Source organism: Puntigrus tetrazona, chromosome 2 (genome assembly GCF_018831695.1).
Source record: "Puntigrus tetrazona isolate hp1 chromosome 2, ASM1883169v1, whole genome shotgun sequence".
Classification (NCBI taxonomy): Eukaryota; Metazoa; Chordata; class Actinopteri; order Cypriniformes; family Cyprinidae; genus Puntigrus; species Puntigrus tetrazona.
Window position 1 is genome coordinate 11746432 of NC_056700.1, and position 23731 is coordinate 11770162.

The 23731-nt window shown below is 39.0% G+C and overlaps 1 protein-coding gene across 1 annotated transcript in view; it reads left to right on the plus strand.

Annotated features, from left to right (window-relative positions):
* ppp2r3a (protein phosphatase 2, regulatory subunit B'', alpha) overlaps positions 1–23731 on the plus strand; it is a 72224-nt gene that overhangs the window by 36248 nt on the left and 12245 nt on the right. Inside the window, exon 3 of the mRNA XM_043261691.1 lies at positions 3670–6301. Within this exon, the coding sequence (XP_043117626.1) occupies positions 4154–6301 (2148 nt within the window). The 5' untranslated portion in view covers positions 3670–4153. The remainder of the gene's footprint in view (positions 1–3669; positions 6302–23731) is intronic.

Sequence of the window (23731 nt, forward strand, 5' to 3'; positions counted from 1 at the left end):
ACACGGGTGCGACTTCTCAGCATGTGACTGCTACGGTGTAATTAAACATGGAACGAATGTACGGTGTGAAAGCGACGGGATTAGAAAGATAATGAGGCCGCTGCATCTTCGTTCCTCATGCTCCTTCCAGTAGACTGAATCTCAAAACTGTGGGTGGATGTTGTCTTGCTTTCCAAACAGTGTGTTTGCGTTTTATGCACTGCTTTCTCCATAACAATCATGCTAATTACAACATTAAGCAGAGATAAAGACTGTTGCCTGACAATTAAAACTTAATCTTCTAGGAACATTCATCTCAATTTTCATACAGCGCCAGCCATCCCAAAGCAGCTAAGCCAGCTAACCGGGGAGGTCCTGTGCAGTAAGAAGATTCCCATCAGACATATAAGATGTTTGTATGGGCGTCCGCACTCACTGAGTGATGTGAAGGTGTGAAGGCTTCTGCTTTAGCCCCCCACCGGCCTGGAAATAGACACGACAGGCAAAGGAGAGAGTGCAGGATCATGTGTTGATCAGCCCATTAAATAGTCATTAAAGAGCCGTCGCTTTGCTATGGTCCACACTCTTCCTGTCATATTGAGTTCAGCCCAACTTGACAACCAGCTACGTCAAAGCCCACTTTGAAAGCACACTATGTTATTGAGCGGCTCTGTTTGAGGACACTGGAGCTGAAGAGTGTTATCCTCTATGATAAACAAGTTCTTCAGTGTGTCTGTACTGAGCCTTGGCCCTGGAAACTCAAAGCTGTCCGTGGTATACAGAAGCATGCACAAACACAATGGCATTATATTTACTTTGAACCTTTTGATATTTAACAAAGAAGCGCTCGCTATTCATTTAACCATTGTTCAGAACAATGACACAGAGCTGGAAACTGTTTAAATCGGTTATATTAAACTGTGACTGTAAATAGTCGGTATGTGTCACAGTTCCAATAACTTTTAAAGAGACCTTTCTACTGGCTCTAGCACCAAGAGAAAGGCACTCAGGTTTCCTGATCAGCTGTGTGAACATGCTATAGTCTTGCTACAGGGAGGCATGAGGATTTCAGCAATAATTGTCATTGTCTGCCAATGTAAGATGCCTCATTTCAAAATGTATGCTTTTAGCAGATGGTTTTATATGCATAAATGATGAACCTTTATTTAAAAGACCAGCTTTTATTTGAAATAGAAAACTTTTGTCACATAATAATTGTTTTGCTTTACTGAAGTAAGCCCTTAAGTCACTAATGATTATTTTTGAGTAATTGAGTAATCAGTCAATTATTCTGACAAATATTCAAGTAAAGTAATTATTTATAATGAAAATAGACCTGCGTGAACAATAGACTATATATATATATATATATATATATATATATATATATATATATATATATAGTAGTAGAGATGTCGATTGTCTCTTGTATTTCATACCATGGGAATTTCTCTCAATTTATGGCAGGAAAGGGGCATTGAGGAAATGTAACTTCCTCTTAAAGACATACATATTACTGAAATGAGGAAAACTGTACAAGTTTCATGAACCCCAGAAGTAAATGTGGGCATCTTGAAGCTGGCTGACTGTTAATACTCTGTCCCTTTGTCTTGTTTAAAAGGCAGTTGCTGTCATTGTATGGTTCTCACAGGTGCCACCAGCTTTTAGTGTAGCTGGCTGGGCGAGTAGTACCAGTCCATTGTGAACAGTGTCTCCCCACAGAATATTTAGGGTGTTGGTTGTCCCTGTAAATCCCATTCTCTGAATGTTTTTCCAGGTGCCACCTCTTTAGTGCCCATCTATAATGAATCCATGCTGAAAAACATTATACATAGACCATTGTTCCTTTACTGTGAGGAAATGCATTTATGAGTCTATATTATGAATACAGATTATATTGCTAAGAATGCTTTCATGCATGGCTATAGTCAGAGTTTATATGAGGTAAGGTTGTGGTTGAAATCCTGGAGACTTGTTCTCTGCTGTTACTCTGCTGAGACACAGAGAAGACAAGGCTTTAATGAGACCTGCTGTGAGAGAAAGAAAAAACTGGAAGAAAAACAATAGGGCCAGAAGGAGTGAGAAATAAAAGCAAGAGGGAAAAAGAAAATGAATTGGAGAATAAAGGAGCGTGTGCTTTGGCCGTGGAGAACATTTTCATTTGAGATGTACTAATAATGATCTCATTCCCTTATATGTATTGAAATAAATATGTCTCCATCTCACAGTGACTCATCTGTTGACATAATTATTATTAGAGAGAGGGAGAGTGAGCAGTAGAGACATGAAATTATTATTTATTCATGTCGCTGATGACATTTTTCTATGCACAGATGAAGTTTTTTTGAGAACTTTAATCTGTTAAGGAGATGGTTTACTTTACTTTAAAATGAAAAGTGTAATAACTTGCTCAATGTCATGTCGTTCCAAAACTAGAAGCCTTCCTTACTTCTGTGAAACAATAAGAAATATTTTTTTCTCCAAAAAAATAAAGGGTATTGGGGTCTGAAACAACACTGAACCCCACTGACATTCAATGTATGGACAAAAAATACAAATATAAAAAAACCCAACTTTTTGTCGAAGTAAATTAAAAATATATATATATATCTGAACTACATTTTGGTGGTATTGTGGAAATGACTGATTTAATGCAATATGACAATTCCGTTAAAGGCTCTATTTACAATTTACACAAAATGAAACGTTTGACTAAAAGTTTAAATGTTTGTGTAAACTGCTTTAGTGCAGTAAAGTTCACTATATTTTTAGTAGCACATGGAAGCAGGAAGACTGCTCTTGTGCAAGTTGTTGGTTAGTGCTGGTCTACAGTAATGCAGTACAAAAATGTGTCATCAGAGTGCTACAGGAAAGAAAGTTCTAATTCCGTGTTAAACCTAAAGTACAAGTAAAACTGTTCAATGGCATTTGTGTATTTGTACTGCTCACTCTTGAGTACATTCACTTTATAGGGAAGAGTGGCAGAGCTCGATGTGTTGTCAAAGAATGCTAATAGTGTGCCTGTGTACTTTCATCACAACCTCTTTAACAACTTCCATTGATGTGGGCCTCTTTGAAGAAGGCTTAAGGACTGTATTTCATAACCTAAGATACCTGAGGCTTAGGTTTTTTTTATAGCCACATGCCAGCATTAGACATAACAGCATGTCATTTTATTTTTTTGGTTTGTATTTGTTTGAAAAACATAGTTTGCGGTTCAGTACCGACTTGTTGTAGGTGCTTTGAGCGTTTCAACATAAATATTTTGTGGTTTAGCTGTACCAAAGAAATGTTGAAAGTGTAAGTTGCTTAAAATCAAAGACAGTCTAAATTCTGCAGTGTTTAGTTTTAAAATAAATAGCATTAAAAATATTCCTCACTTGTTTAGCAAAAACTGTACATTAAATGCTGTGTATGTTGCAGTGAATAACATCATCTACCAAATTAATTGATATGTAATATTTTTCTCAGAGGCAGAATCTTTCTTTAATTGTTTTCTTTGTGTTACCTGAAGAAGAGCAACACACGTGGTTGTAGACTACTTGGATAGAGGCTGTAAATTAAGTGTTGTTCTCAAAGAAGGCATTAGTGAATCCTAGGGTCTCAGTCAAGTATTTGTTCTGTATATCAATTAATCTGAAAAAGTGCTATCCCTCTCGCCTTAACCCACTTTTGTCTTTGCACTCACAGGTGGCTTTTACATTGGTTTCTTAAACATCTGATTCTGGCCGGGAAAGCAAGATAAAGACACAGAGAGAGGGTTGAACATCTGCTGAACACATCAGTGGAAGGCTGTCACCAGGTGGGCTGTATGCTGTGGCTTTGGAGACGGAGCCAGAGGACTTCTTTATGCCCACAGGCCCCGGCTGTCCAAAGGGGGGATGATCTGGAGTGCTGCACATAGGCCTATCATTAGGCCGTCGGGGCCCATGCTAAGGAATGGATAGTTTTGCTGCTAAATGTAACTTCCCTTTAACTATGGGTCAACGGATTGGTATGAAAATCCTTTTTTTCCTTGGAATCAGCTAAAGCAGCAGTTGATGCAAAGCAACTTTTATTTGTTTTTTAGGATTTATATAATTTGATGTTTTATATAAATGTGTCTACATAGCATTTATTGTTTTTAGGTGGCTAGCGTTATATTACAAAGCAGACTTTTGAACAAACAAAGACCATGGCGGCTACCTATCGCATTGTGGTCAGCAGTATTAACTGTTATAACAGTGTTGTGATTGACCGTCGTGTCCAGCACACTGTACACTACTGTAATGGGCCCTGTGGTGCACTAAAACATGGACTGAACTGCACAGTGGCTCACCGCAGCACTTGTGCTGAACTTCTTGATAACCCCATATCTAGAACCTGCTCTGATCGGCCCATCAGCCTTCATGAGTCCAAAACGATGGAGAATGGCAGCACCGGAGCTGGTGCTTTCTGCGACGACTACCACCAGGTCATTCCCAGAGTTAAGAAAGGATCTGCCATCCAAAGCTCCGCAAGCCTCAAGGATATTACAGGGGAAGCCATCAACCTAGCCAGTGGAAAAATCAAGGAGTTTTCATTTGAGAAAATCAAATACTCTTCCAGCCATGTGACTTTCAGAAAGGGACGAAAGGTTCGGCCAGACTCCTTCAGCAGGAGGTCCACTGATCTAGACATCATCTATGGCCAGTTCACAGGCAATGATGAGAACTGTCCTCCTTTTGGCCTGTTTCAGAAATCTGTACTCGAGGAGCATAAGCTAAGCCGCAGCGCATCCCTAGAGCAGAACCTGAACAATGTGGCTACTCTCTACCTTAACAGCCTCACTGAGGAGAACCTAATTACCCGTATACTAGAGAAGACCAAGGCAGACAGCAGTGCTTCAGGAGAAGACATTAAAGCCTGTTTAGACATTCTCCTCAAGTGCTCGGAAGATCTGAAGAAGTGCACGGACATTATCAAACAGTGCATCAAAAGGAAGTCAATGGGTGGAAGCAGTGACGACTCTGGGAACCCTGAAGTCATTTATAAAAATGTGATGGCTCGTCTCTCCAACTACCTGAAGAGGCTTCCTCTTGAGCTGGAACAGGGGCAAAGTGTAAGGCAGGAGCACAGCGAGCTTGCTGAACTAGTCAACAGCATACACGGGCTGCAGCAAATCCCTTTCTCCCCCATCTTTGGCAATGAGCAACCTCCACGCTATGAGGATGTTGTTCAGTCTCCTCCACCCACAAAGCCTCGGATGAAACCCTCCCAGCCAGAAACTCCAGAAAGCTCTAGGGATCTTGCAAGCAATGTGAAACCCATTCAGAGCCCCTCTGGTTTGTCAGCACGTACACCTCCATCAACTAATGGCTTCCCGCATGGCAGCTTGCCTTCGGCCTCCAGTAGCGGTTCAGCGCCTTATATCTGCCACCACACAGTCTCAACAAGCCGACCAGACACATTTTCTTCCACAAACTCTCTCTTGTCTAGCAGTAGTGAAAGCCTCTGTAAGGATGCCATGGAGGCTCTGTATATCGAGGAAGAGGATTCTGATTTGGGAAGGATGCCGGACAGGGCAGTTAAAGGGGATGGGAAGCACACCTGTAGTATTTCGGAGTCCAGACCATTCTCTAAAAGACCCACTGGCTATTCTGAGCCTAGTGGTGGCATTTCAGATAAACTTCATGAACTTAGCAGAAATGGAACTGTGTTCAAGCCTAAAAACGACTCAATGGTCAACCAGATGTACTTGCCAAAAAGCACAGACTCCAGACTGTTCCCTAGATCAACCTCACATGTTAATAAAGGGGGATCCGACGACATTGATAAATTGCTGATGGACCTAGAGTGTCTTTCCCAGAACATGCAAAAAGAGCCTCCCCTGCCCCCTAAACTTAAAAACTGTGGCCAGCAGACAAGTCCCCCCCACCATTTGATTAGTAACTCTGTGGCTAAAGATCTCCCAGTGGCAAGTCTGTCTGGACCCTCGGTTTCTAAGACCTCAGAGACAGGGGTTGAGACCACCGAAGAAGATGATGGAGCTCTGCTTCTCAGGATTCTTGAGAGTATTGAGAGCTTCGCTCAGGAGCTGGTGGAGAGTGGGGCTGGGAGAGGAACTCAGTCTAAGGAGCGAGAGGTCATGCGTCTTCTGCAGGACACGCTGGCCAGCACCAAAGCGGAAGTGGCTCCACTGCCTGTACCTCCGTCTGAGACCACATCTACACCAGCACAAACACCTAAATGCACACCTGCCCCAACACTCTCAAGTGCACCTGCTGCAGTGCAGACCCCGGCTTCAACTGGAAGAGACACAGGTTCAACACTTCTCATTCAACAGATACCTGAAGTCATCAGGGTGAGTTCAGCTTAACTTTGTCTATGTAAGGTTTTCATGTGTATCATTGGTAAAATGATAAACATTAGGCAAGAAAAAACAAGATAACTTATTACACATTTCTAAAGAGTCTAAAAATGTATGTACCGTTGGTGTTGCCTGCTTGAACATTATTGGCTGTTAGCAGCTGTTGGTGAATGTTGCATGAGTCTCTCAAATGTCCTCAGTGGCAAAACTGGATTTTAAAATCTTTAAAGCTATTCTGGGGATGAAGTCAAATACAAAGTATGCAAGGAAACTAAAGAACTTACAATACATGGAGGGATTTCTTTAAGAACATTGAGCAGCTTTAGGGTAAACCAGAGACACATACACAAGTGTAACAAAAGACTACAGACAGTCATTGATACTCACGGAGGCAAAACAAAATGTTAAAAGCTAAGGATGATTTGGGTAAATTCAATTGTTTTTCATGTCTATGTGTCTATATGTAGAGTTGATTTGCAAAAATCTTGCTTTTTTTCATTGTGCATTACAATTAATCTCAATCAACCTGCAGTTTGGTTATTTTGACTGGGTTAGAAATAACTTTAAAAAAAAAGCTAAGCTCGTTTCCACTGAATGGTACTGGTCAGTACAGTACAGTACGGTATGATTTGTTACAGAACACATAATCCAGCTTGCGCTTTCATTGCCATTAGTACCTTTACATTTAGGCATAATGTATAAGGGAATGTAGCGATCAATGATAAAGGGTGAGAATAAGCACAACTCTGCCTTTTTTGTTTTAATGTACAGTAATAGCCATTATAAAGTATAAGATGCTACAGAGGAAATAAAAAAAGCAAACAAAGTCAGCGCTGTACTATGTAATGTAAAGCAATGTAAAAAGTTAAATATAACTTTGTGCTTAGCCAGAACTAAATGACCAGGGACAAAATAAAAGATGCATGAGACCACAAAGGCCTGATAAATATAACATTATTCAAAATGAATTGTATCTCATCACTACTGAGACGTCAGAGCCAGCGGCAAATGTCGGGAAAAACTAGCCGAGTTTGAGGACGCTCTCGGCTGATATATAAGCACTGAGTGCCCAGCGATCGCCTGGAGGAGCTCTGAAAGCGGCATAGTAAATTTTCAAATAGGGGCTATCTTTATAAATAAACAGCAGATTTGAGTTTTAAACAATTCTCAGCTGAAAACTTTTATGATTACACTCCCTAACACAATAACAGTAAAATTAGCAGGTTTTTGGGCAATGACATTTCGACAGTCCAAAGAACAAAAAGAAAATGTTGAGAAACAACTATCTTCTGTGTGAAAATATAAGACTATAAAATACACTGTTATGTTTTTTTGCGTTTGCGCACTCTGACGTACATTAAGCCAATGTAAATTAACTCATGGACAGCGGAGCGTAACGAGTGAAGGGGATCCCATTGTTTCACGCAAAAGTCATGATTCTAGTCAACCAATAATATATACATATGTGTGTGTGTGTGTGTGTGTAAATGTTATGTAGATGTATTTTCCTGATTTTCCAACGGATATTATATAACATATGTCCAAAACTATGTCTAACGTAGTCGTAATGGAAAGTGGAAAATCCATTTACCATTAGCTAAAGCACAGAATTATAGCCTTCATAGAATCCATTACATCAAATTTCCTCCTTGGAATACTGTGGTATGTGCATGTACTAAAACATGGCTTTTTAGGGGAAGTGGAATTTATCATTAATATAATAGTGATAAGTGATGTATTTTGTCTTTTACAAGTCTATATTTGACATCTAACTATAAGACTTAATAGTAAGTAATATCCTTAACCCGTTACCCCTGGGAAAGGTAGCAGGTTGCAGAGAAGCTTGTTGCATTTAACTGTGGGGTCAGTATCATGTGTCTTCTGGAGGTGGCTGTCACCTTTAGTCTGTTTTTCTGCACATCCATCATGGTGGGATTGAATAAAAGAACAGTCATACTCAGGTTTAGGGATCTTGGGTGAGACTCTGGCACATACTGCACATAATTGTTTATATATGAATGGCCTTTTTTAAGTGTGAACTACTTATACCCATTTCTTTGAAAAATGTGAAAAAGGTAAGTGCGTAAAAGGGCAACTCTCAATGCCTTAAAACCCGCATAAATCATTATTTAGTGCAAGTCTCAAGAACGTTTTAGCCTTCCATAACCCATTTATTAGTAACTCTCAGCTCTCTAAAGTGTTCAAGCTGTTTATATCCCACGTCAGTCCTCCCAGCACATTTAACCCTTGCTCTTTATGTGTCCTCTGTTCTACCTCTCTCCCACCCTTTATCTTTTTTCCTGCCTGGTAAATCCTCACTTGTTTATTTTCCTGGCTTTGTAAACCAATACCAGCTCAGGATCTATCTCAGGCCTGCTATTTATGACGTTGCCATGACATCTGTCAAGAGTGGAACCCCCTTAATAATGGGGCTCCTCCTCCAGTCCTATTTCTGTACCTCCTCAGCGCATAACTAAGAACCCTTAAGGTTGGATGAGTTGCATACTTGTGCACGAACATGCACGTACACACCCCTAAGTGCACATAGAAAATGCCTTAACGGCTGATGATTTAGGTTTTGTAGAAGTGAGTAATGAAGTCTCCAAGACTCCCCAAGATTTAAGATACTAGAAGTTTTATCTCAAACAAGGCTAAATTAGTTCACACTTAAAGAATGCATGTTGCCCTTTGCACGTTAGCTTCGTTGCAAAGATGTTTAGTTAGAAAACATGCGTGTTTTCATAAAACGCACGTCCCCCAGTAACCGTCTCTCATTGGTCCACATGTTATTTTGGGACTGGGTTGTGATGCTGTAGCCATGCAGTTGGTGCGGAGGACACACAGTCCTTTTTCGAGAGCACTGGTAGGTCACAGCAAGAGCAGGCAGTGGGGATTTTGGCACAGACACTGTTAATGGTGTTGATTTGCCCAGGGCACTTCTCCTCCTCCTTGTCATCCGCAGACAAAGGTGTCAGGAAGACTAAATCAGCTTACTCCCCGCCTACTATTTCATTCCGCTAAGAGACTGGCTGTCGCCAGAGGGAAAACGGACCCAATGTTGCCGTGGGGGTCACGGCTAAGTTTGGGAATAGCTTTCTGCTAACCTGATCCCCTCTCTGGCACCCGAGGGAGCAATAAAAATAAGAGCGCTACGCCAGGAGCCCTGCCCACTGCCCCATTTAAACACAAAGCTGCCAATCACGAAGATAAACAAGGTTGCGGAAATGTTAGACCCGTGCAAGCAGTTGTGTCATACCTGTTTGCTGTTTACGATGGGAAGCTTGTTTTTAACAGGGTGCACCTGCAGTGCTTTCCTCGTTTCATCTCATTTAGTTCTTGCATGTGTCATCACAAACACAAAAGCAATGAATGGATCAAGATGTGGCCCATCTGTCATGTGTCAGCATCTAGGGAACCAGCTCCAGAGCTAACAGTTGCTGTTGTGTATTGCTGTAAGACCTGAGTGTGGTCTTTTGTTTGTGTGTGTCTTTCCGTCTCATGGCTCATTGCTAGACCAAACAGCAGGTGAAGTTAAAAGTGGACGCTTAGTCGGGTTTAGGACTCCTTGCCTCTGTCTCTGTGCTGACAGGGTAATCTGTTGCTCCGGATGCTGGGGCTAGTGCATCTCTCTTGAGATTGCTTATTTACTGCTTCTCTCTGGTTCTTGGTTTCACATGTGCGTCATGGTGAAACTTCTGAACTAAGGACTTTATATAGGCCTGGAAGGTGAAGATGAAGGTGAAAGTAAATGAAATTAGTCTTTGCTGGGTTGTTAAGTGAGTTGTGAACACTAGCTTAATTTGCACACACTTTTGCCCATAAGACTTTAGAAATCAGGAAAATCAGTTCACTATAATATTCCCACAAAATCAAAATTCTTCTTTTTGTTGATAATTGGATATGTAACTGTGCACCTTTGGCATCATTTAAAACATAATTTGTTTATTTTTAAATTAGAAATGTAACTTATACTGATTTTAAAATTACATTTTGTTTTGACACTTAAAGAGATGGTTCACCCAAAAATGAAGATTCCAAACCTGCAAGATCCCTCCATAGACAGTAATGTAACCGAAATGTTCCTAGACCCAGAAACATAGAAAGAAAAGAATAACTGTTAAATAAACACATTATTTTATTTTTTTGTTTTCTTTGTGTACAAAAAAAAATTCTTGTAGCTTTGTAAAAGTACAGTTGAGCTACTGATGTCACATGGACTATTTTATTATTATTATTACGTTTCTGTGTCTGGGAATGGTTCATTTGCATTGTTTTCTATGCAGCGTCAGAAAGCTCTCGGATTTCATTAAATAAATCATTATTTGTTTTCCTTGTGATGACATTTTCATTTCTTTTTAATTTTTTGATTGATTTATCCATTTTAAATATTAGCACTGTAACGCAATGAGTCCACTTGTATAATTAAATACATTTGGTTTTAGTTTTAATGTTTTTATTTTAAACCTTTTAGATAAAATAATTAAAAAAAAAATTTTTCGTTTTAATGTCTGTCATAAACATAGGGATGGTTTTGTGAGAATAACTGAAATATTGATGGTGCAGTGATAATTCAGCACAATTAGCAGCTGGTTTGACCTAATTATCTGCAAGTTGGCTGATTTGAGGCCTGCATGTTAAACCTTCTTCCTCTTAGCCTAGAGACAGCTCTGACCATGTTGGACTAAAGACCTTGTCCTATTGGTGTGGCCGCATGGTGCAGACAAGGCAATATGTCCTTCACTGCACCTGTCAGGAAGTGCTGTTAATCTCCATGGTGACAGGGAACACCCTGCTTGGCAATAAGAGTGTTACAGTCAATATAAATCAGAAGTATCTCTTCCAAGAGCTCAAGCCAACTAGTCATGCTCAGAGCCACAGACACACCACTGTGGGTCACCACTGGCCAGGCTGCATTCATTGAGAGTGGGTCAACATGTCACATCTGTTATATGCAGTGAAGAGAAACTCCAGAGTGCCCTCGTTTAGCATTTAAATGGATTATGAAATGGAGAATCAAAATGATACGTATACACAGGTTACTCTGCAATAAAAAACTCAAAACTAACACCCCAGGTTGAAAAAAGGTACCTAGCTACCTGACTGTTTTTGATGAAAACCAAGTCAAGAAATGTTATAAGATAGTTTTAAAAACGCATTGTTTGAGGACTTTGGGGAGAGCAACCCTGTCTAAATAAAAACATTGCTATAAGGCAATGTTGTTTTTGGTATTATTCCTTTACTATTGTAGTATGAGTTCTCAGATATCTGAGATTTTATCAATTCTTCTAAAGGAGGTTAAAATGAGCAAAGAACAACGTTTTGGTGATGCATAATTGATCGCAGTGATTTTTCCTTCTGCAAAATGTGTTAATCAAGAGAATAAGCAAATCACTGCAATTAACACACCTGCGCGAAACCAAGAGCAACAGGAGACCTGGAAAAACAAGGAGCAAAAAACAAAGTGGTATGTGAATGATAATGATGGGGGATTAGAATTTCATTAAATTCTCACACAGTTCAGTTTGTACACCTGAACACTCAGTCTGTAACACCTGGCAGTCTGTGAAAGTACATTTTGGTCTTTCACAGTCAGAATCACTCAAAATTTGATCACAAGTGACAGCAGTGTTTCTTTGTTCACTCCCTCAAGGGCAAAAAAATGAAAACAGTGAGTGAAGTTGCCTGTGTGCCTGTTGTGTCCATTTTTTTATTTGCTAGAATTGTTTGCATAGGGTCAGTAGGGAATTACATCACCAGCATGGCTGTCTTGTACTGAGAGGAAATGAAATCACACCAGAGGTCTGAGCCAAGAAACCCCCTTATGTACAACATCCTCCTGTGAATCACTGCCTGTTGCTATTTGAGAAGGGTTTCCAATACAAAAAAGTAACGGAGGAGGTTATAGCTCTGTTACAAAGTAACATAAAAGTTCATGGCAACAAGACAACAGCCTCCTGAATCAACAGCGTGTATCAGTTTAAGCACTGATAGAAAACACTGATTGACATCCAAGCTTTTCCCAGCCCTCGGGATTTTTTTTTTCTCAGGATTTGGGATGTCTGAGGGGATGTGCTAACACAGTACTTAAGCCTCCATTTGTATTGGGGGCTGCTTAAGTCCTCAAGCTGGCATGGAGATTTGAGAAGACAAACGGGAGCTCTGTGTTACTTCCTGTAGCATGACCATCAGCATTGAACAGTGGCTTCCTATTTGAACAATGAAACTGTTGCTCATTCATAGTCTTGAACGGTTTGTCTTCTACTGGTTGCGTGAACAGTCTGATGGGATGGATGAAGGAGTTTTTGAGCCTGGTTTATTGGGAGAGGATCAAATATTGTTATTTTTCCTGTTATTTGTCAGAAGGACTGTTTTGAAATATCGTTTAAGAAAGTTCTGTTTTAGTAGGATATGTGTTATGTCAGCATTTAAAAACATTGAGGCACAAGTGGTTCCGTTCCGTTTGTGTTTGGTGTATTATGTATTGAGCTCATTAAAATAAAAAGTGCTTTTCTTAGAAAAAGCAACAAAATCTTTCTAAAATGTGACACTGAAGACTATAGTAACTTCTGAAAACTCATAGGAATAACGTTTTAATGTATTTTCAATTCAGTTTTTTCCTACTGTTTACTGTATTTTTGATCCAATTAATGTACCCTGGTGAGAATAAGAGACCTACATTTCAAATGATTAATTAAAAAAACACTGTATTTAGTTACATATAGGCCCTTATAGGACTGATAGAATGTCACAGGGTGTCCAGTAGTCAGGCAGAGCTTTTCACTTTAATATGCTGTCTGGAAGTCATCCAAGAGATTATTCATTTATCCTGTGAACTGTGTAAATCACAAAAATCACATTTCTAATGGAGTTATGAAACCTTCCAGACTTCCCATGTGCCCTGCATTCGAGTAATCAGAGTAATGTCGCTTTTAATGCCTGAAGCTCAGCACAAGTGCTTATTAAGAGACAATGAATACAGGCCAGCTGAATCCAGAAACTGCAGAACAGTGTTAATGGCAGATTTTATCAGCTCATTGAGCTCTGGAGGCAGCAGTGTTTTAATGGACTCTCATCTCATAATAAAGAACCTCGTCATAGTCACGGTCACTTTTTGTCGCAATACATAAAATTAGTGATGAATGACTGAAATTTGCTTTCGTATAGTACAGACCCTATTACTATAGAGATCTCAAAATCACGGCACCAGGAAGTCGGTGGCGATCCAAAAAGGAAGCCCTTCGATTTTGTCAGCGTTTTGTCTCTGTGATTAGTGTTTTGTCACAGTGTTTTGGGGAGATCCATGTCTCTAAGTTCTGACTTTGGTGGGTGTTTTTACAGCTGGTGCTGCTAGTGGGAGTGAGTAGAGGGGGAGAAAAGAGCACAAGACAAAAGGGAAATGGAAAGTAAGGTCTCTCCGAGCACCAAACTAGATAATCTGATCCAAGGGTGTTTGCAGTGAGACGGCCACTACTGACACGAGGAGCCATATGTTCCCATCCTTTTAATCCTCTGATAATGACTAGCCAGACCTGAAGAGAGTGAGTGAAATATTCATTCAAGCATGGATAATTTACTCTGACTCAAGTTTGAAAGTATTGAGCGCCGATGACCTCCATTAACCACATTATTTTACTGTAAATCTGACTCGTTGACTGCATGGATTCCTAGCATTAAGTCCACTTCAAAAAAAAGTCCAAAAGCATATGGATACCCAAAAGTCTTTGAGTGTTCTTCCATTCTAGTGTTTATACAGTTTCATTCAACAACTACAGTCTGCCATCTAGTGTTTAATGGAGACCTCACAACATAAACATAGCGTGAACACAGCATATGTATGGAAAAAGACAAATGTTTGCCTGGCATCACAAGGTCTTTTTTCCAATAAGCCACATTTGTTGCCGTTAGTCACTCCTGAGTGTATTTTCCGCCTGTGATCCAGTGCAGTCAAGGGCATTTGGGAGGTGTGGGCCAATAAGAGCTTAATCGTCATCACAGATTCCATCTCCCCAGAACCCTCGGTCTGTATTACCCTAACTATAACATATATCTGCTGTCTAAAGCTCACGGGGACAGAAAATGAGAGATGACGCAATGCAGCTCTCTCTGATCCTTTATCCACGTAAAATGAAATGCATAAAGTTCCTTAACTATTTTATTTGAGTTGGCAAACAGTGAAATGATTAATGGACAGAGTGTGTGAGCAGATGAGACATTTTGGAATCCCCGGGATCGCGACCTTGTGTCTCCTGGGTGGTAAACGGCATAGCTTAAAAGGGTTTTAACAAGTCTGACAACCTCTTCAAATGTGGCACTGACTATGTGAGGTGAGAAAGAAGCATCATATTTCAAAGCCTCTGTGTTCAGTTCGGGTGTTATTGACATGGGTTGATTGATAGTTGGAATATTTCGGTTGAACTGTTGTCACATTGTTTGTTCTTTAAAGTCTTTAACCTGTATGAATGTGCCTGTGAAACTTTCAAATGCACTAGTTAAAGTTCAAATTGTTACATTTTCAAAAATGTTTCTATTGATATGAAGCCCCTAGTGGTGCAGAAATGTTGTTCCAAATGTATATGTGAAACATAAATGAATTCCAACATTCTTTAAAATATGTTTAGAAGATAATCATATCGGAAATCTAAGGGGTGAACTGCCATTTTAACTTAAGCACATGTTGTGAGCTCATACCACCATCTGCTGGTTAGGACAGTCAGTGCACATGGCTTAAAGGTAACATATAAACCAATTTTAAATTGTGTATCTTTCCTGTTTGTTGTCATAAATCTAGAAGTCAAAGGGCAGTGCTAAATGGGAGATGTAGCATGTCAGGGAATGTATTTTTAATATAAAACTGCATAGCTGTACAGAACATAATACTAAAAGGGTAAAGAAATTTGTTGTAAAGTACATGCTATAAAACTACAGGAACTCTGATAGTTTATGTATATGAATATAATAATTGAAAAGTGTATAATTTGATGGCGTATATACAGTAGTTAAGCTACTCGATACAGACTTCCTTAAAGGCATAGTTCACCAAAAATGAAAATGTTGTAATTAATTGCTCAAAATTGATAAATGGGTTTGTAACAACAGCGGGAGTAATTAGTTACAGAATTGTAGTTTTAGAGCAAATTATCCCTTTAACTCGGGAATATAAAGACCTTTACGGTTTCACTGCTCGTCTGCCTTTAGTTTTCAGGCCCTTAGCTTATTTGGTTGTAAAAAACGTGAGCAGAGCCTTTGGCCAGCACCTTAAGGCTGCTCTGAACTGCCCTGAAATAGATGGCAGCCAAGTGGTAAACAACAGTATGTGGAGACTGCATTGAGCAAGAGCCACAAACACAAGGCCACCACAAATCATTTGCAACAATCATTTGCATGTTCATGTCACTTCACACAATTACCAAGTGTTCGGCTAATCTTGGAAGTGTACTGTACTGCCAGATAATTCACATCGCTAATAACATCTGCGATGTTTCGCTACGTTCCAACCAGCAGTCTTTAATTAAAGTATCAAAATATATACTTTATTTAAAAACACTAAACTTTTGTTATTATTATTAATTGATATAATAATTTATTTAGTAGAAAGGTCTCACAGAAAGGCCTCTACTGAAAATCCTTTTGTAAATATTTAATACATAGTTTATTGCAAACTGAAATGTGTTTTTTTTTTACGAGTAATCTATGCATTGTGAAAAATATTTAATGTACAATATGAAATGCATTTCACTTAATTATTAATGTTAATATTTATTTTATAGATCAATGAATATTTATTAATAGTAATAATCATTATTACAACAAAAACAAGACAAATATAATAATCATCATCATTATTATTAGTGTTTTTAAATGATTAATCACATCCAATAAAATAAAAAATATTTTAATAATGTGTGTGTGTACTGTGTATATTTATATATAAATACACACACAGTACATATTTAAAAATCTTTACATGTATTTACAAATGCATGTATATTTATTATAATCTATATTAAAGATAAATAAATTTAGTACATATTTTCTTAAATATATACAGGTATGTTATGCATTTATATAGACATAATAAATATATACATGGTACACATACATATTGTGTAAACAAAAACTTTATTTTGTTTGCAGCTGACAGCACTAATTTATTATTAAGATAATTTATGTGTTGAGGATTGTTTTTTTATCCAAAATTGTAATTTACTTTTTTAAACAAAAACACTGCATATTGATACAGAAGATTATAAATGTAGTTGTGTATGTATAAAGTATATCTATAAACTAAATATGTATTTGACATGTTAAAAATGTTACTTAATTTATGAATGTTTACAAATTAGTTTTTTACATTTGACTTCCGCAACCTAAGTGGTTGATTTAACGTCCTGTCTGGTTTTGATTGTAAATAAAGTCATATGTTTTAACTGAAGATCATTTTGAATATGATGCTGTTTAAAGATCTGCCCCATCCTCCGTGCGCTCCAGCCTTTGTGGGCTGTTATTTAATGGCACTTTTTTTTTCAGTGGCTCCACTGTGTGGCTTTTCATAGAGGAAATCCAGCTCAGAATAGAATAGGCCCTCATAAAATCCACTTCCTCAATTCAGCTCTCTGCCGAGTGTGTGTGAGGAAATAAGGCCCCTTTCATGCCCCCACATTCCACAGGCTCTCAGAAGTCCAGGTAAAGGGTTATCGCTATGGTGATGGCATTTGGCACTTCTATTTTCAAGTGCTCAGATTCAAACAGTGATGTGTGTGTGTGTGTGTGTTTTGGAGTGTATGCGGTGGGGGTAGGGTATTTGTATGTGTTTCTAAAGTCTGCCCAGTGCCTGCTGCAGAAATAAACTGCAAATTAGAAGCTTTATCTTTGGAGATCATTTTACACACATGGCAGTTGCTCCTGCGTCAAAGCGAGCGAGGCGAGGTGGGGGTGAGGACGAGATGGGCCGCCCGGTCCTGGTGCTCTCTTTCTGTACTGCATTGAAGTGAGATAGACGGCCTCTGCCATCTGCCCCCAGTCACTCCAACTGTTTGGGTTCAACATGATATAACAGAGTTATATGTGTAGAGACTGGCTTATGTGCTATGAACACCAGTTTGCTTTAATACTGTGTGAAAGGCTAAAAGGATAGTGTTGATATTAACAGGATGGTTGTGTTATTATATAACTCAGAATAGACCAGGATACTTTATAGTACAGTACTTTTAATAAATCTGATTAAAGAAATTGCAAATCGCGTTATATAATACCTGAAGTGCATTAATGATGATGTAATGCAATGCCTGTGATGGTTGCATTACAGCTTGGTCTCTGACTAGTTATTACCTGAAGGGTTTGAAAGTATATGGTGCCGTGACCCTAACATTCCCTTGACACTTTTATTGGATTCAGAACTTCCTGTGTTTAAAGGCAATGTGTGGATATTTTTAGTGAATTAAAGACATGATTGTCTGTCTGTCACTGTCTCTCTATCTGTCACTGACTCTCTTTGTCTGTCGCTCTTTCTGTCTGTTTATATCTGTCTCTTGCTATTTTTACTCTCTATATATTTATCTTTTACTTTCTGTCTTTTGCACTTTGATTGTCTGTCTCCTGCTTTCTTTGTCCATCTGTCACTTTTTTTTATATCTCTCTCTCTCTCTCTCTCTCTCTCTCTCTCTCTTTTTCTGTCATTCTCTTTTTTTTGGTCAACCTGTCACTGGCTCTCTTTTTCTGTCTGCCCATTTGTCACTCTCTTTCCATCTCTGTTGCTCTCTCCCAAATTCCGATTTTATTAGCATGAGATTTTATAAATTTTGCGCATTACAGGACAAAAAGTAAAACAGATGAATAATCAAAAAGTGAAAGTTGCTTCACTCAGCAGCCTCTTTCACACAGTAACACCAATAAAGTGGCAAAAAATTGCTGTAACAACTTTACTGGTTAATTAAAAAAACAGATGTTCCATCATTTTAACAACAAAGCATTACACAAATCGGTTTTAAATTATCGGTAAAATCTATGGCATCATTAACCAGAAATTGATGTCTGAATGGCTGTGCCTCTCAGTATTGTGTTTGCAAACATGGAGGGTAATACTCGTGTTAATAATCAGTGTTTGTGTTGATGTTTTCATTTTTGTGTCAAACGTTCACATTCATGCAGCTGCTTTTGGCCCAGAGACATCGTATGACGGCTTTAAACTCAACTACATCACAGAGTAATTTGTCATCTGCGTCAAAATGATATGATTGGCCCAGAACTGTTGAATTTTGAATTTCAAAATCCTTTTTGTTTTCTGGTATTTTTAAAAGGTAATTTGCCAGTAAAGTGTGTATAGGTGAAATGGGCTAGTATCTCTTAGCCACTGTTTACACTAGTGTGTTTTCATTTTAAAACTGTGTTAAAATTGCTCCACAACCGAAAACTCATTGGGGAATCTGCTTATACATATCTTTGGGTACAACAACAAGCATGATGTTATTGTTTACACGGACGTCGCAGAGCAAATGTGGACAGCCATTCCATCTTTTTTCAAAAGTCTACGTTTAACTCAATTTACATTAAAATGCAACCCCAGTGTTTTCAGACTACGAGGTCTGCAGTAGTGTAAGGAGTAGGAGTAGTGTAAACGACAGACGTAACCGTAGTAAAAGTTATGCATTTTAAAAATGTAAAAGCGCCACTGTAAACTTAGCCTTAGATTACTTTCTCTTTTCCCCCTCCTGTGAAGTCCTGTCTCTCTCTAACTCTGTCTGCCTACTCTGTATTTTTCTCTCTGTATCTCTTTCTATTGCTCTGTCACTTATTGTCAGTTATGACTCTTTAGTCTTTCACATTTCTTAATATGTCACTCTGTGTCACTCTGTCTATTTCCCTCTTTATCCCTATCGCTCTTTGCGTCTAGCTCTGAAATGCAGGCACAGTCTTCTCACGTCTCCTCACTTTCAGTAAGGATCTAATATAACTGTGCACCTCCTATGTGCCCCATCCTCCCCCAGTCTCACAGGCATGTGCTGCACTTGCTGTGCCATAAATCAAAACACTAAGCATAGCTTTGAAAGCTGAAATTAAACTCTGAATAACTGCTTTCAGGCAGCTATGCACTTTTTCTTAGTATTTGAAGTGAAGAGGACCCTTTGATTGCTCCAAAGTACTTAGTACCGTCACATCGCTGGTGCCAATCGCACATTGTGATGGCATAACGCAAGCGGTGTGCAGGGGAAGAGGGGTGGACTGGGCTTCGGCTGGCAATGGCATCCAAACACTGCGCAACTGAGACCTGCTGAAAATTGATGGAATGAAAACATTATTATTCCCACAAACGCAACAGATTCTCCGATTATTTGACTATTTGAGTGTCATTAGGAGCGATAAACCATAAGTATTTCCAAATCCTAGAAAGCCAGTGCTCTTGTAGTGGAAAACTATCTTGTAAAGGTTAAGGAGATCATTTTGATGGGTCATGGCAGTGGACGGATGACACCCGTACAGCACTGTGATAGCTCTGGAATCCCGTGGAGCGGAATGGCTGTTAATTGAAGACTCAGCGTGGTGCTGGAGTGTCCGGGATGATGGGAAGGAGACAGGTGTGATGAGCCTGGCTCCTGTCAGTGCAAGAACATACTCAGCACCTGTAGAGCCATCGAGAGGCCCGGGCACTGTTACAGCACGTCCTAGAACAAGCTGGCTGGCATAAGCAGGCAGACAGGTGTGATTCTGAAGCTGAAGGGGAGGGCCGTGCATGAACTCTTCTTGCTCATAGGATTTCCCAGTGTTGCACAGCTCTGCTGGTCTCAGCGAATCCAGTCGTTTGCTAGCATCGACAAGCCCGTCTCTCCTTTAGCACCCAGAAACTGTTTCATAATGATGCCCCACTAAATACATCCAAAGATAGGCCATGACTATTTATCTACAGTAAATATTTACCTGTAATATGTCATGATGCATTTCTATTTTTATATTATGATTTATTTTTTATTATTTAAAGTACACACATAATATATTAATAATATAAGTGTTTATAAACGTATTTATTGGTTTTATGTTTACGTGTATTTATTAAATGATTCAAAAGTAACAGACTTGTGTTGTTAATTTTTCAAATATTTAAGAAAAAGAGTCACAGTTTCCATAGATATATTTAGCAGCTTAACAGCTGAGCACCAAATCAGCAGATCATTAGAATGATTTCTGAAATAAGGCCGATAGTTGCTAAAACTCAATAAAGCTGTCCCCAACTAAAGAGCCGTTAATTGCCTTCATTGCTTCACACGCATAAAGTTTGCCATATCACACCGGCAGATCTAATGATTATGATTGTGTCAGTGGAAAAACAGTAAGGAGACTGCAGTAATATTTTAACAATTCATTGATAAACTAGTGCTTTTGTCTAGTCAGTGACACTGAATAGCGATGCACCTGTATGCATGTTATGGATTACATAATCAAGATTACATATTTATTTTCCATTTGAATTGTTTAATTGTTTAATTGCATCTTTGAAGCAAAGACATACACATGGAGTTTTGCGTTAAGGTTCACAGAGACTGAGGTAGCAGAAAGTGCATCCTGTTTGCTTTCATTATTTTACAAAAGCGCAATGTTTTGTTGTAATTGTAAATACATACAAATAAAAATCTTTACAGATAGTCTTTACAGATTCTAAAGGTGTATTAGCTTACTCTTATCTGTTTGACCAAAAATGACAGAGCAGGGCCACTGAGCGTACTGGCTAAAACAAAGTGAAACGTGCGTCACTATGAAATGGCTTGGGACTCATTTAGAAACGATTTGTTTCGATAATTCAGAGTCGACTCTTTTGAGAGAAAATAACTTCATGGTGCACATTCAGATGTTTTCATTCACTTAGAACTGTGTTATACATTGTCATTTTCAAAAATTCATAATAGTGGCACTATATATATTTATATAAAATATTTATTAAATGCACCCTCGGGAGAATAAGTTTAAATATCTTACCAGTCCCGAACGTTTTGTTTGGTAGTGCATGTATTTATTATTACCTGTGCTCTGGAATATTCCAGCTGTTCTGATCACATTTAGACATTATGCATTTCTCAGACAGCACTGTACAAGGCTTGGCGTCAAGGATACCGCAATATAAAAAATAGTTATGCAAACAATGGAGGGGGAACTTAGTGAAGGTCTTCAGAATGTAACCCTGGATTCAGAACAAGTGCTGCTGGTTCCACAGGCCCCCATCAGGCAAGGTGACACTCCTGTATTTATATTGTTCTTCAGCAGGGGACATTAAAGCCTTGGCCTGCCCTAGTGTTTCTTGGCATTCTGCCGTGATTTGTCAGGCATCATGACTTCGCAAGAAATGTAATCAACTAAAAATATACAAGCCCCAGGATTCTTCATACTACTTTATACAGTGCATGCTTGATCCTCTTGTAGTAGCTCACATGATTCGTTTGGCCTGTTAAGTGGAACACAAGGCCCATCTGCTGGGAAGCATTGTGATTATTGCTGCTCATTCATGACAATCACCACAAATATTTATTGCAAAAAAGGTATTACTCTAAGAATGAACACTGCATTATTGCCTATAAAAGCCAATGTGAAACCCATTTTATAGCCATAAAAAAAAATACAGTCTAAAATCCAAAATCATATAAAACCAGTTTTGTGTAAAGAAACAGAAAAGTAAACGTCACGTAACACACGTGCCAAGAAACAGCAAAAAACTGCATGGTACAAGACGGTGCTTATGAATGCCATCACTTAAAAACTAGCTTTGCGTTTTCACCGAAGGGAAATTTTTTTATAGTGGACATTAGTAAACTTAACATTTTGATTCACTGCAGACGACCGATCACAAGAGATTAATAAAATATGTAAGAACCAATAAAAGAGAGCGATACAGAACAGAAGGTAATCGCAATACAAAAATCAAACAAAATAAAGAGCTAATAGAGATGAAAAGGCTTTAATCCAGAGGATATTCAGTTTTGTAATAATGACTTAAACGTGATCTAAAGTTGTATTGTCCACACGAGCATCATCGTGCAGCATGTTGGCACAAGTGAACCATCCACCAAGACTTGTCCCTGTCTGAACTTTACTTAAAAAAGATGGAGGACTAGAATTTGTAGCTACAGGCCTTGCCGTGGTGCAGCCGTATCGTGCATTCGTGCAAGAGCCATAATGGGAGTTGTTCTCCCGTGGGAATGCAGGTTCGAGTTCGGCCTGCGTCATTTTCCATACTAAATCTCTAGTTTGCTAGAATACAGTATGAGTCAGAAGCATGCTAACTATAATCTGGTTCTGAGGTTACTTGTTTCATGGAAGATAAGTTCATTAATGTTCTATTTACAGCAGGTTTGTTTTTCGGCCTAAGAATTGGCCTACACAAGAATAAGTATTTCATTACATGCACTTGGAACTGTGCATGCATACCTTTGCACCTCCAAAGGCCTGTCTATGCACTAGATGAGGCTAATGGTGTTAGCAGCAGGCAGGCCTCTTTATGCCCCTCTGCCCTGCCCACATAGGAATCTTGATGCGTTTGATATTCTCCTAACAGCTGCCGGAGACAGAACAGGGAATGCTGGGATTGCTATGTACAGCTGAAATGTCAGGAGGCCTCCTGTACAGCGGGTGTTATTTATAAGGCTTAAAGGAAAGGGGAGAAGATCTGCTGGGCGTTAGAGCTTAGTTACGCAAAGAGATCAGCTCCATTACCACAGCTTTTTTTTTTTCCTTCTTCTTGAAAAGTTCATTGGTTTATTTGTGCAGATAAAATGTAAACATGGCGCTGATTAACACAGCTGTCTGTCAATATAACCCACACACCACGAAGTGTGAATTTCTGGAAAGATAGCCATTGGATAATTTATAACCATAGACACTAGGTGTCACTATACCTTTTTAGTTCTCTGTTTTCTAGTTCGCACAGGTATAATGTGTGATAGATAAGCAGTTAAGGACTGTTTATGCAAACATGGGCTTGATCCCAGAGAAGCACAGAATGAGAATGAGGAGTGTGAGTTTTTTTTTCCTCATGCTTTTTGCCCTTGAAGTAGACATACAGTTTGTATTCATGTATTTAAATATGAAATTATTTTTCCTACGTCAAAAAGGTGCTCTAATTACAAAGTATCAACATACAGGACAGATGTCCAGTATCAACTTCTATAGCCACAGTGTAGGTTTTTATTAAATCTGCTGCTGAACAGGGCTGAGCTAATGGACCTGTTCCTATGATAACAACTCTGAGTTAAGATTGAAAAAAGTAAAGAGTCCAGGATTAGGTCAAATTGTCAACGCAAGATACTGTAGAAATCAATGCATCTATGGCATTTGCTCTCAATAAGAGGGCCGGGGCCCACTGGAGGGCCTCAGCAAACATCCAAGGGGGGCCTAAAGTTGGGGATTCACCAAAAAAAAAAAAATTTGTACCATGCTCTTTTTTTG